At 38.9% G+C, this 15,525-nt stretch overlaps 3 protein-coding genes and 1 long non-coding RNA gene across 5 annotated transcripts; 2 read left to right on the forward strand and 2 right to left on the reverse strand.

Moving 5' to 3' along the window:
• Nucleotides 1–305: 305 nt before the first annotated feature.
• On the forward strand, nucleotides 306–5,770 carry LOC131321255 (mitochondrial import inner membrane translocase subunit TIM44-2). Of its 2 annotated transcripts, none has more exons than XM_058352265.1 (14): nucleotides 306–525; nucleotides 651–763; nucleotides 1,298–1,381; nucleotides 1,513–1,588; nucleotides 1,985–2,029; nucleotides 2,133–2,555; nucleotides 2,656–2,724; nucleotides 3,363–3,427; nucleotides 3,523–3,591; nucleotides 3,684–3,756; nucleotides 3,893–3,997; nucleotides 4,721–4,792; nucleotides 4,887–4,949; nucleotides 5,404–5,770. In XM_058352265.1, the coding sequence occupies exons 1-14, from the start codon at nucleotides 448–450 to the stop codon at nucleotides 5,533–5,535; spliced, it is 1,467 nt and encodes a 488-aa protein (XP_058208248.1). In that variant the 5' UTR covers nucleotides 306–447; the 3' UTR covers nucleotides 5,536–5,770. The 2 variants fall into 2 exon arrangements, with proteins under 2 accessions (XP_058208248.1, XP_058208245.1); XM_058352262.1 differs by having other exon boundaries at nucleotides 307–525; nucleotides 2,653–2,724.
• A 1,165-nt stretch (nucleotides 5,771–6,935) lies between these two features.
• Nucleotides 6,936–8,271, reverse strand: LOC131332162 (F-box protein At5g49610-like). The gene is made up of 2 exons (XM_058366239.1): nucleotides 7,163–8,271; nucleotides 6,936–7,050 (listed from the first exon to the last, which is right to left on the reverse strand). Exons 1-2 carry the CDS (start codon nucleotides 8,269–8,271, stop codon nucleotides 6,936–6,938), a joined length of 1,224 nt encoding a protein of 407 aa, XP_058222222.1.
• A 1,373-nt stretch (nucleotides 8,272–9,644) lies between these two features.
• Nucleotides 9,645–12,458, forward strand: LOC131321271 (uncharacterized). The gene is made up of 4 exons (XR_009198462.1): nucleotides 9,645–9,825; nucleotides 10,076–10,147; nucleotides 10,330–10,590; nucleotides 12,422–12,458. It is a non-coding gene; the product is annotated as an uncharacterized LOC131321271 (long non-coding RNA).
• A 731-nt stretch (nucleotides 12,459–13,189) lies between these two features.
• LOC131332171 (uncharacterized) lies at nucleotides 13,190–14,197 on the reverse strand. Its single transcript, XM_058366251.1, has one exon. It carries the CDS (start codon nucleotides 14,195–14,197, stop codon nucleotides 13,190–13,192), a length of 1,008 nt encoding a protein of 335 aa, XP_058222234.1.
• Between the last annotated feature and the right edge of the window lie 1,328 nt (nucleotides 14,198–15,525).

Genomic DNA, 15,525 nt, shown 5'->3' on the forward strand with positions numbered 1-15,525 from the left:
ACAAGTTTATTACCCTGCTGATTTCCGGTTGTTTTCTTTCGAGATATATAGGTCTGAATTAAGGGAAAATGACGGATATGCTGAGAACATTTATTAATACTGAAAATGTTCTTGGAGGGTATTAATTATCAAACACGTCCTTGGCTGTCATTTTCCCCCAGAATTAATATACAAAAAAAAGGCCCATTACCAATTTGGTTCAAATCATAGCCCAAAGACGAGTGTTGGGCCCAGCCCAAAGACAAGACTTGGGCCTAACCCGACAAGCAATAATAGCGGCAAGTCGGTCCTTCGTCAAACCCTTCCAGATTTTGTAGCCCTAGCAATCTCCCCTCCTCCAAGTCTCCTATCTGTAAAAAAATTTCCTTGTTTAATCCCATTCAAACCCAGATAAATACCTCCGCTTCAGTTCTTGGAGAAAAGAAAGATACTTTTTCTCGACTTTTGATGGCCAGCAGAAAGCTTGTCCGAGATTTCTTGCTCTCCAACCGCTTCTTTAATCGTCAGATATTGATATCTCAACAGGTTGGGTTCATCTTTGAAGATGCATGCATATATGGGTCTGCATGCTATATGATTGAATCTTTGTTTATGGGTTTGTGTTTTATTAAGTTTATATTAACGTTTTGTGTGTGTGTGTGTGTGTGTAGGTTTCGAATTCAAGTACGAGATTAAGATTGCTTCAGGCAAATGGGTACTTGGGTAATCGCCAATTTAGTGTCTTTAATGAGTTTTCTAAACAAGTTAAAGGCGAAGCTAACAGGTGGGCTTATGCTTTTTCGTTAGTTAACTCTTTTTGTTTTGCTAATTGCTTCTAGCTGTCTCATTAATCCTCTGGAACCTTAATTGTCAATTGCACTTTTCTGGTTCTTTCATCTTTTTCAAGTTTGAGCTCATTTCAAGCCAGGGTTGGCTTGGAGGTCGAGGCCTGTGTCTTTGGGTTTTTGCTTCCTCCTAAGGTCTCAGGGTTGAAACCTGGCCAGTGCATACGAGAGTTTTGATTAGACTTTAAGTGGGATCCCTCTAGTGGACGGTGGGATTGGTTCCCAGATTTGTCGAGGGGCACGCAAGCTGGCTCGGACGCCCTTAGTTCATGAAAAAGAAAGAAAGAAGTTTGAGCTTATTTCTTCTGCGGCCACATTCGAGATGAAATTGAGTTCAGTTGGAATTTCATCATTGATGCTAACCAGCCAATAAGATTATTCTAGGAACACCTACTTAGGATTTAGGATGTTTGATGCAGAAGGTTATGTTATTGTTATTGTTATCGTCTCTCATATTCCCATTTCACTAGCAGAAACCAGGAATTCCAGCAATCAGTCAAGGAATTGAAGGAGAAAGCAGAGGAGCTAAAAGGGGTCACAGAAGATTTGAAAGTTAGGTAATTTTGAATTGAGTCATTTAGTTTTGTACCTTTTTAGTTAGTTGTTTAAAGGCTTAGACATACTTTTGTATGTCAAGGCTGGGCAGACACTTCCAATGAAGGGCTGAGTGGAAAACTGGCGAATGCAGAACAAAGCAAACAACTGAGAAGCTTTACAAGCAAGTGGATGGGGTATGGACGGAGGCTGAAGCTACAGCAAAGAAGGTCTGACCCCATTTTCCGTAAATGGTCCCTTTGATTTGGCACATGATTCTACTTCCCAAGCCTGTGAATTTTGGTAGTTAATGTTCGATTCTTTCTGGTATCTCCGCAGAAATGGAAGTTTATATCTCAAGCATGTAAATATTGGTGATGGTTATCTTTGGAAGTTTGTAAGCTATATTGCATGTGTTCATACATTCATCAATGAATTCATGATGCGTTGGGGAATCATATGTGATGAATTGGATATTGAGTCATTGACACGTTTGACAAAATGGAACTGTTTTTGTCATGGCTACTCTTTTTAAGTTCCCTATCTCAGCAAGAAAAGGAAACTTTCAGAAGCCAGTCCACTATGTTTAATCTATCTCAGATTGTGTGCTATTTTCTTATTTACAGGTTTCTGCCAATCTGAAAGAGAAAATTTCTGCGGCCACGGAGGAGGTAAGATTGACTTTATAAATTGTCAGCGTGCTCGGGATCTAATCCGAAAATTACGACATAGTAAAAGCACTTAATTTACTTCACAGTCTCTTCTATGATTCAGGCCAAAGACACTTTTCGATCTGGGAAGCAAGAATCCTCTGAATTTAATGCCACTGCAGCGGAAGACGGAGCTGGTGTGAAAAGCGGAAGCCAGGCCGAGTCTGAAGACAATAAGCAGCAACAACCAGGCACTAGTGATGCTGCAGATACATTTTTTCGGAAGTTCAAGTCTAGTGTTTCTTCTGTTTCTCCTAAAGTTTCCCTGGCCTTCCAAAAACTGAAGGAGGCGAAGCCCATGGACTTGGCAAAGAAGGGATACGACGTTGTAAAGGATGAATTGAGGGGTAACCCAAGTAAGAGAAAGCACCTTGAGTATGCAGTTTCAACTGGGGAAAGAAGTTCAAGGACAGATGTTGCTGTCGTAGCTTCAAAGCAGTCTAGGTTGAGTAAAATGTGGGAAGCATTCAAAGAGAAGGCAAAGAAGGTAAATTGTTATTGCCACATTATCTACTTGTAAGTATTGGAATTTTCTAATTACTTTATATCTTGCTTTTAGACGGTAACAATTGTCTTTCTTGTAGAAGATGCAAGGTCATCCTATTTCCAAGCGCGTCAGTGGGTATAGCGAGCCCATGGTGACAAAGGGTCAGGAGGTATGAGATTCTAATAATATTTCTTTTAAATTGGCAGATCTACTTCTACCACCTTGTCCCATCATTGTGCCATGTTTTCTCAGTCCATGCCAAGGATACTCCGTAGTAGGAGGGCTTTCAGCACTGAGTTTTTTTTTCCAAAGAGCCTATCTTTGTGATTTACACTACGCGAGGGCAATTGGGTTTAGATATAAAGTGTTTCGGTCATGTTAAATGTTTCTCTTAGTGACATAATGTGGCTGAATTTGTTGAATTTAGTGCGCTAAAGAGTTCAGTTGAAGAAATCTTCCTTAGGATTAGGTCTATGTCTTGTAGGAGAGGAATGTAGTCGAGCTGTAATGGACATAATGAATTGCAGGATGGAGGGGCATAGAGCAATAAGAATCATTTTCATGTCGCTTACTGACGGTTTTTAGGTTTGTTAGAAATATACAAAAAAGCTGGAATTCTGTTACGAAAACAATGAATAACTCACATTCTAGTCTCCACGGGCTCTAATACACGTGAAGCCTATTATGCTCGACTCTGCTTTTGCGAGCCTACTTCGGGAGTATATTAACCTTTTAAAACTTCATATTTTCTTTTCACGTCTCCTTTGATTATGCTTTAATAATTTCTTTCTCATTGGGAAATGACAGTTTGTAGAAGACATACGAGACAGATGGGAGACCACTGATAATCCAGTCGTTCATAAAATTCAGGGGTATGATTCTCATGTTTTGTTCACGTTACTGCAAATAATTACCTTTTATAAGCTGAGAGTGTTAGTTTTTAATTCGACCATCCTTTCTTTTGCAGAGCCACTGAAACTGTCTTTGGAGAAACAGCTACTGCTGTTTCATTGAAGGAAATACGTCGCCGTGATCCGTATGTTTTTCTACTGGTTTATTCTTAGGAATCCGTCTCCTTTTCATCAAACTATTTACCACATGAGTTGACAACAAAGTTGCACCCTTCAGGTCTTTCTCTTTACAAGATTTCGTGGCTGAGGTTCAGGAAGTGGTTAGACCAGTACTTATTGCTTATTATAAGGTAAATTCTTAATGGGATTGCCTTGATCATATCTTATTTCTTACCATATTTTCTTGTTATGTCATATTTTGGGAGCACTATTTGTTGGTAATAGAGTTGTTGGAATCTCTGTTAACTAATGTTTCACTAAATGCAGAGAGATTTTGAAGTTCTGAAGAAATATTGCTGCACTGAAGTGATTGAGCGGTGTAAAGCAGAGAAGAAGGCTTTTGAAACCCAGGGTTTCTTTTTTGAAAACAAGGTTAGAGGTTTTATTTATGCTGACCAGATGAGAGAAATCTACACTCTTAATCCAGCTTTTTATGACCTTGAATTTGATTTTGTTCGACCAGTTAAATTTATGTTATCAAATGAGGGCTAGGCAGAGCTTTCCTAGTAAAGGGGTGCTAGTGAGTGGCTAGTTATCTCCTTTTGTTTTTATGGGTTACAGGTCAAGTGATCGCCCAAGACAAATGGATATGCTGATATCTTGCAAACTGATGGCTTATATAAAACAGAAAATGTGTGTATATCCTGATATCTTAATGTTTTCTACAAATGAGTATCTAAATTGTGTTGACACAGCTAATTTGCATTGGTACTAAATTTAATAGTTGTTCTACATCCCAGTTTTATTATTTGCTTTCCATTACCAACACTGATTCCGTCATATTCATTTCCTCTTGACAACCATGACTTGCGGACTTATGCTATAGATTCATATTATGCATTCATGGCCTGGTCTCCGTCCCAATGTGACTGATAACTGATCATCCGAAAAGACCCTTTGATGCATGTGGTTGCCTTGCCGATTAGAATTTTTGTTTTGGCCGAGAGTGAGAAATTTGCTAAAATTCATTTCATAAAAATCTTCTTTTTAAGTTTTATTGCTAAACCCAAAGAAAAATATCTCTTCTTTTCAATGCACTTGGGTTTTGTTGTTGTTGTTGTTGTGTGGGTTTCTTCATCTCTCTCCGTAATGCAGATTCTTCACATATCTGAGGTTGAACATAGAGAGACCAAAATGATGGGGAACAGTCCCATCATCATTGTTGGGGTAGGCACTTTATTGGCACTTTGATCGTAGTTTCTTTTTTTCCCGTGAATTGAATTACTTCACTGATGGTCCTTATGCCTCCCTCTTGTCACAGTTCCAAACACAGCAGATCCATTGTGTACGCGATAGACATGGTACCATAACAGAAGGGGGCAAGGTAAAATGCCAAGCCTTCTATTGCAGTTTAATGCATCCTAGCTATGCTGTATGATAATATTTGACTATTGTTCATACAATGTTCATTTGCAATTTTTACTGATATGGTCTGTGGTTAAAAAATAAGACAGCTTCTCGTGAATTTTTTTTTATCTAATTTGGTGTTTCCGTCTTGAATATTAGGATTTGCATCTTAATATTAAACAATATCAATGTGGACGATTTTGGGACAAACGTGCCACATTCACGTGGAAGAAATATAATGTTCATAATCAATTTTCTGCCATCTTGAAGTTAACTTATGTTTCGTTGGGACTGAAAAGAATTCTTTTAAGTATTGGGTACTCGCACTCGAATCTTTTATTTATCTCTGTCGAGTTCTCCTAGGAATTGAATATGTTGTTCTCAAATCCAAGCGTCTGATATTAGTTTGCTTTTGTGGGATGCTTAACCAGGATACAATCCACACTGTATACTATTTATGGGCAATGCAACTAGAAGATGTGGAAGAACTCGGAGAAGGCGCTATCTTTCCCATATGGAGGCTGAGAGAAATGCAACGAATGGGCTTGCAGGCCCTTATTTAATTCTGTGCTTCTCTTAATTATCTTATCCAATAGATTTTCCTTGAGTATTCTCTGGGGTTTTCTCATTGCCAGGGAAAAGCTGTATATCCAATTTTTTGGTTGATCACATGTAGTTGGATATTATGCACATCCATTAAGTGGTCGGTTCTGTTGATGTATAAGCAAGCTTTGGGCAATCCTCAGTACTTTTCTTGCTCCTTGTTTTGAGATAAATACAACTCTCTCTCTCTCTCTCTCTCTCTCTCTCTCTCTCTCTCTCTCTCTCTCTCTCTCTCTCTCTCCCCCACATCTTAACGAAGGCATTTATTTGTTTATATCTTGTTTGGACTGCTATTGGGTAGAGAGGAGCTACCATTGTGTATGCAACCCATATTTTTGATGGACTGGAAACGTGGGCGACGGATTTGGCTGACTTCCAAGATGGAGAATTAAAGAGGACCGAAAAATTATCCGAGCTTGGTGAGTTGAAGAACTCTGCAAATATACTTTCAGTGGTTGAGTCGTGGCTTCGATCTGAAACAAAGCAAGAGAAAAAGAAACCTGCCAATCCTTCAGCTATAATCCAGAAATCTTCCCCCTTCGATTTGTCTCCTTTTAGGTCATCCAGGCACATGGCCTATTATCGGTGATCTCTCCAAATTTGGCAGCTTTTACATGACAGTTCAAGTTGCATCCATACACAGGAAGAATTATATAACTGAGTGCTGCCGGATGGAATATATTACTACTTCTGTGTCCATATAGCTTTTGGTTCAAATTTCTGAGCAGTCCAATAGTTTTCCTACAACGTTTTTCAGAAATAATGGTTGCAACTGCTGCAGTTCTGCTTGACGTGCTCGCTCTTGGGGTTACTGATCTTTCTGAGAGATGCCTTGAATTCAATCGGGGCGATGATTATAACCCTGCTTGCGCACCACTAACTATAGACAAGCAGCGTGGTTTGGCATTGGTTATTATTCAAGATTTTTTACCCATTTGTTATGTATGTTATGGAGTACTGGGACTCCAGGTGAGTTGCAGTTACAAAACCCTGTCACTGTATTAGCTTATCCGCAGTGAGGTTCCTTCGTAGGACGTCTCAGATGAAGATTAGGTTTTAAGCCGAACTATGTAATTTCTTTTCTCCTTTCTTGTCTGATTTCTTCATATTCTACATAATTACTATGTCACAACCGGGGGCTGGGAACTCAGTTTATTCTTCTAAATATTTGTGCTTTGTCTTTTTGTCTTTTTAAATACGACGGGAGAAACTTGTATTTGGATAGAAAGTGATTTTTGATTGTATCTAGTTATGACTTATTCATTCGAAAGTTTCGTTAATCAGTTTATATGAAACAATTCGTAAAACAATGTAGGTAGTTCAACCAAAACAGTTATAGGGAATGAACAATTGTAAATTTTTACAAAGAAGAAATCCACGGAGCAATGAAAATTTGTGAAACAGCTAAGTTGATTAAGCTAATCACACAATCAAACAAATCACCAGTTATTCCAAAACAGTAACTAAAACCATGTCTAATATTGAAGACGAAAAACGAACAATCAAGCAAACAGTAACTAAAGCCATGTCTAAAGAAACCTTCCAAGAACTTATATATCTCCACACGGGCGAAGAGTACTTGAGTACGAACTTAGCAACACATCTCCCCCACATTGATGTCGACATATGTTCCGAACCCTCCTGCTTTTCCAATCACCGGTGAGATCGTATCGATATACCCTTTTTGTCGTGGCGACTAGTAACGTACTCCCTTTCAAAATGGTAAAACCAGCAATAATGGGCTCAGGCTCGACCATTCGCATTGCTCGCCCACGTATCTTGAGAATCTTACTCCAGGACCCCGAGTTAAAGTCTCGCAACACCCATACAATAAGCACACCCTTGAGTAACTTCACCAAACAAATCGAGTTCTCCTTTTCCCATGGAAATATACGCATCATGCAACTCCGATCAGTAAGGCCTTTTCTTGACTCCTTCGGTACTTTTAAAAATCCTGACTTACCCTCTTCGAGATTGAACGCAACAACATATGGCCAATAAAAAGGACTTCTTTCAGCAAAACAAGGAGACCAATCTGATAAAAAACAAATAGTGCCACCTTGATACACGCCAAATTCAAATAACAAGTTTCTACCGCCACTGTCCATATGCCCAGCCTCAAGCCATATCTCCTCTTGGGGTACGTAGATTTTGCATGAAAGGGTGTTGGACCAATCTTCTTCATATTCCATCAACATTAACAGGTAATCGCGGGGAAATTGATCATATAACTCAATATTGCACTGAAAAAAGATATGCAAATCTTTATCCGCCGTGCTTCTGAGGTTAGCCGGGGAGGGAATGCCTAGCCAGCTTCGCATAGCCGGGTTGCAAATAAATAACAGGTGGTTCATTGTTGCTTGGTTGCTAATATTTCTACAACAAACCAGCCCGTTACTCGAAGCAAGCACCCGGCCATTAGTTTGCATGAATTTGACACACTCGTTAGGCACCCCCTCGGAATTCTCCTCACCAGGTAAGGTATGAAACTCCAAATTTCCTTCGAATCTTTGGCATGAATGTGGTTGTACGAAAAAGCTAGAGTCGCCCTTCAACTGCATGTTTCTGTTTTGTTTTTTTATGAAAAACGGATCGGAGACATAATCTTTGCAAGCGTTGCAAGCTGAACTGAATTTGAGAATGGATTTTGCCGGTAACCATGAGAAGATTTCGAGAATCTCTCCGTCGAACGCCATCGTTGTTGCTTAGAACAGAGAGAGCTACTGGTATTGTGGGAAGGAATTTATGAGAAGATCTGGTATTCTGTAAGACTGTGAGGGGCATAAGAAGACTATATATAGAAGAGCTGTATTCAGAATGTCTCTGGGAAATATAATTCCGGTTGGAAGTAGGATTTTCTAATTGTATCAAGTTTAGGATCCGTAGAGCCCAAGCAATCCCAAAACGAAGTGCTCTTAACACCCCCTACTGACTTCTGTTTTGAAACAATCTCTCTCTCTCTCTCTCTCTCTCTCTCTCTCTCTCTCGTAATGGCCAGCTAAGCTTCACAGCGTTGGGAGTTTCTAAATCCAGCCAATTGCCCAAAGTAGAGGGGTGAGCGGACCCGGTTCTATAGTTGATCAAGAACCAAATCGGTTTTGTAATAATTCAAGAACCAAACTAAACACTTACAAAATAAAGATTTTTTAAAATAAATCAATCCTTGAAATCCATTGAAATGAACCAATACAAACCATTAGACGATTCTTATTTTTAAATACTTATTTTCAGCTTTACAAAAAACGACATTCTCTCATAATATAACATTTAATTCAAAAAATAAAGACTTATTTCCCTTAGCAGAATGGGGCTTTAATTAGTTGATATTTTATTTAGGAACACGAGATAATATAAACTCAACCGTAATGTACTCTCATCCTATATAATTAGTACATATTTGGTTTTAGTATGACTGACAGTGAATCTTATGAATCTATTTTAGTGACTTTTAGGGGTTTTAACCAAATTGGTTCAAACACAAGTATTGTTTGCTTCAAATGCTTTTTAAGTAAATTATCTCAACTTGAAGTAAATCGTAGTTTAAAATCGAAATCAAACAATGTAATGTAAATTGGGGTTTGGATCCGTATGGAATCTGAATCGTGAGAACAAATCCACAAACCTAACCGTTCAAATCGGGTGTTTTTTCTGAACTGAGACCAATGCAAACCACACTACTAAGACAATCAAATCAAACCGAACCGACCTATTTAGACCTGTTCAAATTGGATTTGCAGTTCGACGATTCCTTGCTCGCACCTTGTTCAAAAATTCAATGACCTATGAACTTTATTTGATTGTACGTACACACACTCACCAAGTTCCAATAAGTCCTCATTCGATCTAACTTTTTGGTGATTTTTTTTTTTTATCATAGTCTATTTGATTATTTTATCTTAATTTTTAAGTAGATTTTGGTATGTTTCTTACCTCATATCGTTCAGATCGACAAGAGGAATTGAAAAAGGTACAAAAATACACACCAAAATAGGAAAAAAGTTTACAAGACGACAGAAAGAAATTAAAAGATTGACAATATTTAATTGGACAATACTGCCCCACTCCCCTGGTAATACCCTAGCTGTCTTTCCGAGCAATCCCCTGGACAATACCGTAAACACGGCTGAGTCTCACATATACACATTAGGGTTTCCTCCCCCCAATTGTAGAGGTCTCCAGGGTTTTAGGGTTTGAGAAGTACAAACCTCAAAGGCTCCACAACTAAGAATTAGCTTCCCGCGTATATTCTGGTAAGCTTCTATGTGCTATTAATCTTCATCCATCTTAACTTTCAGCCCTCGTAGTTGCTAATAGACTGTTTTTTTGTTGAGAAAAGTTATCGGTAGAGGATGGTAAAATTTCAGAATTTTTGTGTGCTTTGGAAGATACTCTCTTTTCGGGTCCATATGGAGTAACCAATTGGGTTTGAATTGTTTTGTTTTGATGTGTGTGTTCTGTATGCCAATTGCTCTTAATTGTTTTGTTGCGTCGTATCCACAGGTGAACAGTTTTGACAGAATGTATCTTCAGTTCTACATAAACGAGAAGGGTGACAAAGTTTACACTACTAAGGTCTGTGTTGTTTTTCCTCTGGTTTTATTGATATTGATATGATGCTCTGCGTTACAACAGCAGTTCCAACCGTTTGGTGTTGCTATATATAGTTTTTAACCCCTCATTACTACTTCTGTGTCCATATAGCTTTTGGTTCAAATTTCTGAACAGTCCAATAGTTTTCCTACAACGTTTTTCAGAAATAAGGGTTGCAACTGCTGCAGTTCTGCTTGACGTGCTCGCTCTTGGGGTTACTGATCTCTCTGAGAGATGCCTTGAATTCAATTGGGGTGATGATTATAACCTGCTTGCGCACAACTAACTATAGACAAGCAGCGTGGTTTGCCATTGGTTATTATTCAAGATTTTTTACCCATTGATTATGTAAGGTATGGAGTACTGGGGCTCCAGGAGAGTTGCAGTTACAAACCCTGTCACTGTATTATCTATTTATCTTCACAGTGAGGTTCTGTTTACACCCATTTTTGGCCAAAATTCAGAAAATCAATTTATTGGTTAAAAGAAGGCCTTGAATGATGGTTTCAGGCCTTGAGAAGCCTTATAAATCGGTCACCTGCAGAATTGGGCCTTTGGAAGAATATAAAGTGGCCACAATTAGGCCAAATTAAGTTTGGAAAGGCAGGAGAGAGTTTGAAAATTAATTAGGCCACATCAATATTTGGAGCATGGCCTAATTAGTCAAGGCCCAAATTGATTTTTAGATCTAGGCCCATTTTCAAGCCTCGGCCCAATTAATCAAAGCCCGGACTAGTTTTTCAGGCCTATCTAGCCCAATAAGGCCAAGATTCGTTTTTCAGGTCTAGGCCCAGTTTTTCGAATTTATTTAGGCCTAAAACTGACCAAGTCAAGAAGGCCATAAGCTGCTCAGTCATGCTTGGGAAGCAAGCTGCTCACAAGCAGCTCAAAGGCCGAGAAGCTTCTCCCTTGCAAGCTGCTCAAGCAGCTCAACCAGGCCTGCGTTTTTGGCCTTGGTGGGCCCAAATATCCCTTTTTTATAAACATCCATGCTCACAAGCAGCTTAAAGGCCTCAAGCTGCTCACAAGCAGCTCAAAGGCCTAGAATGTTCTTGTTTGGCAGATCTAGGTAAGTTGCTTACAAGCAGCTCAAGGTCTGAACTGGTGGGACCCCATTCTTCAGCATGATGCAAGGCCAAAGACAGGTGGCGCACATGCAGCCCTTGGAGCTGTTGGTAACTGATTCATGCAGACCTAAGCAAGCTGCTCACAAGCAGCTCACCCAGATCTGGCTCAGCCTTTGTTTCTCGATTCTTCTTCCATAAGGGGTCAAGATTAAAGGATTTAAGGGCCAACAAGGGATGCAAGGACCAATAAAATGGTGGGAAGGCCTGAAGAAGCCTTGGTCTTCAGCATTGGTGGGCCCAAAAGACGTCCAGTCAAGCAGTAGCTGCTCACAAGCAGCTTAAAGGCCTGGATGCTGAAGTTCCTTTTACTCTTTTACAAAGTTTTATGCAGAAAAGAAGGGCTTTTCAGGCCTTTACCATTTCCTTGGAGTAAAGGGCACGTTTTTATCAAAGAATAGCCTTTCATTGGAGCATTTTGAAGCAGCTCAAAAGGGACACTTGGCAGCCATGCATGAAGGCCTGTGGAAGCAGCTTGAACAGCTCAAGACCTGGAAAATCTGCCTATAAATACCAGAGTTGAAGGCCTTGGCAAAGGTCCACGACCATCAAGCCCCCGGCTTATGCAAATTTATGTTTTAATTATCTTTTATCTTTCGGTCCACGACCATCAAAGCCCATGGCTTATCCAAATTTCATTTCATTTATCTTTTAACTATTTTTATCTTTCGGTCCCCGACCAAACAAGCCCATGGCTTATCGTTCAATTACCTTTACTTTCTAGAATAGTTTGTACTCGATCTAGCCAAGCCTAGATTTTATTTCATTTCCTTGTAATCAGACTTTGTTAAACCGTTAATAAAGTCCATTTATTTCTGTTTTAGGCCTTGCTCTACCTTTCTGTCCATTTTTCACACGATTAGGAAATTTTAAGTCCTTAGCCCGCAAAGGCAAACCACGAACCTCCTCACGGTCTCTACCCTTAGGCCATGCACTTTCGTTCGATTAGAAGTCAGATTGAGGCTTTCAGGCCTTGATACAAATTTGGACTGCAATCCAGTCCTTGCATGAGGCATACAGGTCTTGATACGAATTTGGGCAGCAATCCTGCCCTGGTACGCCCGCATCAGGCCTAGAACTGCACTACTCGCTGTTCCTAGGCCAAATTGTTACATTTTTTGGAAACAAACAGGTTCCTTCGTAGGATGTCTCCGATGAAGATTAGGTTTTAAGCCGAACTATGTAATTTCTTTTCTGATTTCTTCATATTCTACGTAATTACTATGTCATAACCCGGGGCTGGAAACTCAGTTTATTTTTCTAAATTTTTTTGCTCGTCTTTTTAAATACGACCGGAGAAACTTGTATTTGGATCAAAAATTATTTTTGATTGTATCTAGTTATGACTTATTCATTTGAAAGTTTCGTTAATCAATTTAAACAATATAGGTAGTTATACCAAAACAGTTATATGGAATGAACAGTTGTGAATTTCTACAAAGAAGAAATCCACAGAGCAATGAAAATTTGGGAAATATCAAAGTTGATTAAGCTAATCACACAATTAAACAAATCACTAGTTATTCCAAAACGGTAACTAAAGCCATGTCTAATATTGAAGCCGAATAACGAACAATCAAGCAAAATATGAGGGGGAACAAACAGCAAACATTTCGTTGTGGGAAGTATATGGATATTGAAGCCCCGAATAACAAACAATCAAGCAAAATATGAGGGGGAGAACAAACAGCAGATACTTCCTTGTGGGAAGTATATGGACAAAGTAAAATTTCCAACCACAAACAAACAACTACGGTTCTAAAGAAACCTTCCAAGAACTTATATATGAAGCACTGACACGCCGTCTTCACACGGGCGAAGAGTACTTGAGTACGAACTTAGCAACACATCTCCGCCACATTGATGTCGACATATGTTCCGAACCCTCCTGCTTTTCCAATCACCGGTGAGATCGTATCGATATTACCCTTTTTGTCGTGGCGACTAGTAACGTACTCCCTTTCAAAACGGTAAAACCAGCTATAATGGGCTCAGGCTCGACCATTTGCATCGCTCGCCCACGTATCTTGAGAATCCTACTCCATGACCCCGAGTTAAAGTCTCGCAACACCCATACAATAAGCACACGCATCCTGCAACTCTGATCAGTAAGGCCTTTTCTTGACTCCTTCGGTACTTTTAAAAATCCTGACTTACCCTCTTTGAGATTGAACGCAACAACATAGATTGAACGCAACAACATATGGCCAATAAAAAGGACTTCTTTCAGCAAAACAAGAAGACCAATCTGATAAAAAATAAATAGTGCCACCTTGATACACGCCAGATTCAAATAACAAGTTTCTACCGCCACTATCCATGTGCCCAGCCTCAAGCCATATCTCCTTTTGGGGTACGTAGATTTTGCATGAAAGGGTGTAGACCAATCTTCTTCATATTCCATCAACATTAAAAGGCAATCGCGGGGAAACTGATCATATAACTCGATATTGCACTGAAAAAAGATATGCAAATCTTTATCCGCCGTGCTTCTGAGGTTAGCCGGGGATGGAATGCCTAGCCAACTTCGTGTAGCCGGGTTGCAAATAAATAATAGGTGGTTCATCATTGCTTGGTTTCTAATATTTCTACAACAAACCAACCCATTACTCGAAGCAAGCACCCGGCCATTAGTTTTCATGAATTTGACACACTCGTTAGGCACCCCCTCGGAATTCTCCTCACCAGATAAAGTATGAAACTCCAAATTTCCTTCGAATCTTTGGCATGAATGTGGTTGTACAAAGAAGCTAGAGTCGCCCTTCAACTGCATGTTTCTGTTTTGTTTTTTGATGAAAAACGGATCGGAGACATTATCTTTGCAAGCGTTGCAAGCTGAACTGAATTTGAGGAGGGATTTTGCCGGTAACCATGAGAAGATTTTGAGAATCTCTCCTTCGAACGCCATCGTTGTTGCTTAGAACAGAGAGAGCGACTGGTATTGTGAGAAGGAATTTATGAGAAGATCTGATATTCTGTAAGACTGTGAGGGGCATAAGAACTTTGGAATAGAAGAGCTGTATTCAGAATGTCTCTGGGAAATATAATTCCGGTTGGAAGTAGGATTTCCTAATTGTATCAAGTTTAGGATCCGTAGAGCCCAAGCAATCCCAAAACGAAGTATCGAGATATCAAGTTTAGGATCCTTATCAAGTTTAGGATCCTTATCTGTATGGTTCGTATCGAGATATGTATTGTATATTTTGTTTCTATTGTGCAGTTGAACAATATTTTTGGAAGAGGGAAAATACTAAAGACAAGAGTGAGAAAGAAGACTATTTGTATTACACTTGAACTCAAACTTTTTTTTTGGCTTGGTACAAAATGGTTAGAACCCATCCCTATTTGTACTATTCCATGGAAGAATCCAATATAAAGATATTTTCATACAAGATAAATTTTGAGATAATTCTAGAATTACACTTACTAATAATAAAAAACTCTAGATATTTTATAAGGATATTCTAGAACTTCTAGAGTTAGATATTTTAAAGTTTTTAAAAACTAGATATTTATATCTTTTTCGATAATATCTCGTATCATATTTAGGTTTTGTCAAAATACTAAATTTAGTTTATGTTTTAACAACGTTAATCATAATTAAAAAGTAGATACACCTAATAACACTAACAAACTATGTTTACATTTAAAAAAGATTTAAGATGCAAAATTTCAAGTCTTTCAACCCTATTACATTAAGGCTTTATGTTTTCTTTGTTAGGAAAAGAAAAGTAAGACAAAATACAATCGAAATATGGTTCTTTCTTTTATACAAGACCTACATTGAGGTTGTTGGATTTCTATCAAAAGGTTTGAAAGATGTCATAATTAGATTAAACGGATTAGATTAATGCATTTGGGGTTAGCTTCTTGAAATAAAGTCCAATTTTTTTCGAATAGGTAATCTAGGATACGTACAGAATTAGGATACACGTATAAATCGTAGGATACGCGGTCGTATCGTTCCCCAAAGAAGACGATACAAATCGTAAGATAAGTATCGTAGGTTTTTAACAACTATGATCGTTGCAAGCTTTGCAAGTTGAACTGCATGCGACGAGGCATTTTGCCAGTAATCATGAGAAGATTTCGAGAATCTCTGTCCAACGCCAACGTTGTTGCTTTGAACGGAGAGAGAGTGACTGGTATTGTGGGTAGGAATTCTCTCTCTCTCCACATTCATTAGCAAGCTCATAGAAGCACACAATTAATAACCAACGCCAGTGAAATGTAAAC

Source organism: Rhododendron vialii, chromosome 1a, assembly GCF_030253575.1.
Source record: "Rhododendron vialii isolate Sample 1 chromosome 1a, ASM3025357v1".
NCBI lineage: Eukaryota > Viridiplantae > Streptophyta > Magnoliopsida > Ericales > Ericaceae > Rhododendron > Rhododendron vialii.

Bases quoted from the DNA above. Each gene is read 5' to 3' on its own strand.
- LOC131321255 (XM_058352262.1), top strand. From the start codon at position 448: ATGGCCAGCAGAAAGCTTGTCCGAGATTTCTTGCTCTCCAACCGCTTC. The intron at 3,592-3,683 runs GTATGTTTTTCT...TGCACCCTTCAG, and splicing joins GAAATACGTCGCCGTGATCC to GTCTTTCTCTTTACAAGATT. The intron at 4,793-4,886 runs GTAGGCACTTTA...CTCTTGTCACAG, and splicing joins GTCCCATCATCATTGTTGGG to TTCCAAACACAGCAGATCCA.
- LOC131332162 (XM_058366239.1), bottom strand. From the start codon at position 8,271: ATGGCGTTCGACGGAGAGATTCTCGAAATCTTCTCATGGTTACCGGCA. The intron at 7,051-7,162 runs GTACTCAAGTAC...CTTCAATATTAG, and splicing joins GGAGATGTGTTGCTAAGTTC to ACATGGTTTTAGTTACTGTT.
- LOC131332171 (XM_058366251.1), bottom strand. From the start codon at position 14,197: ATGGCGTTCGAAGGAGAGATTCTCAAAATCTTCTCATGGTTACCGGCA.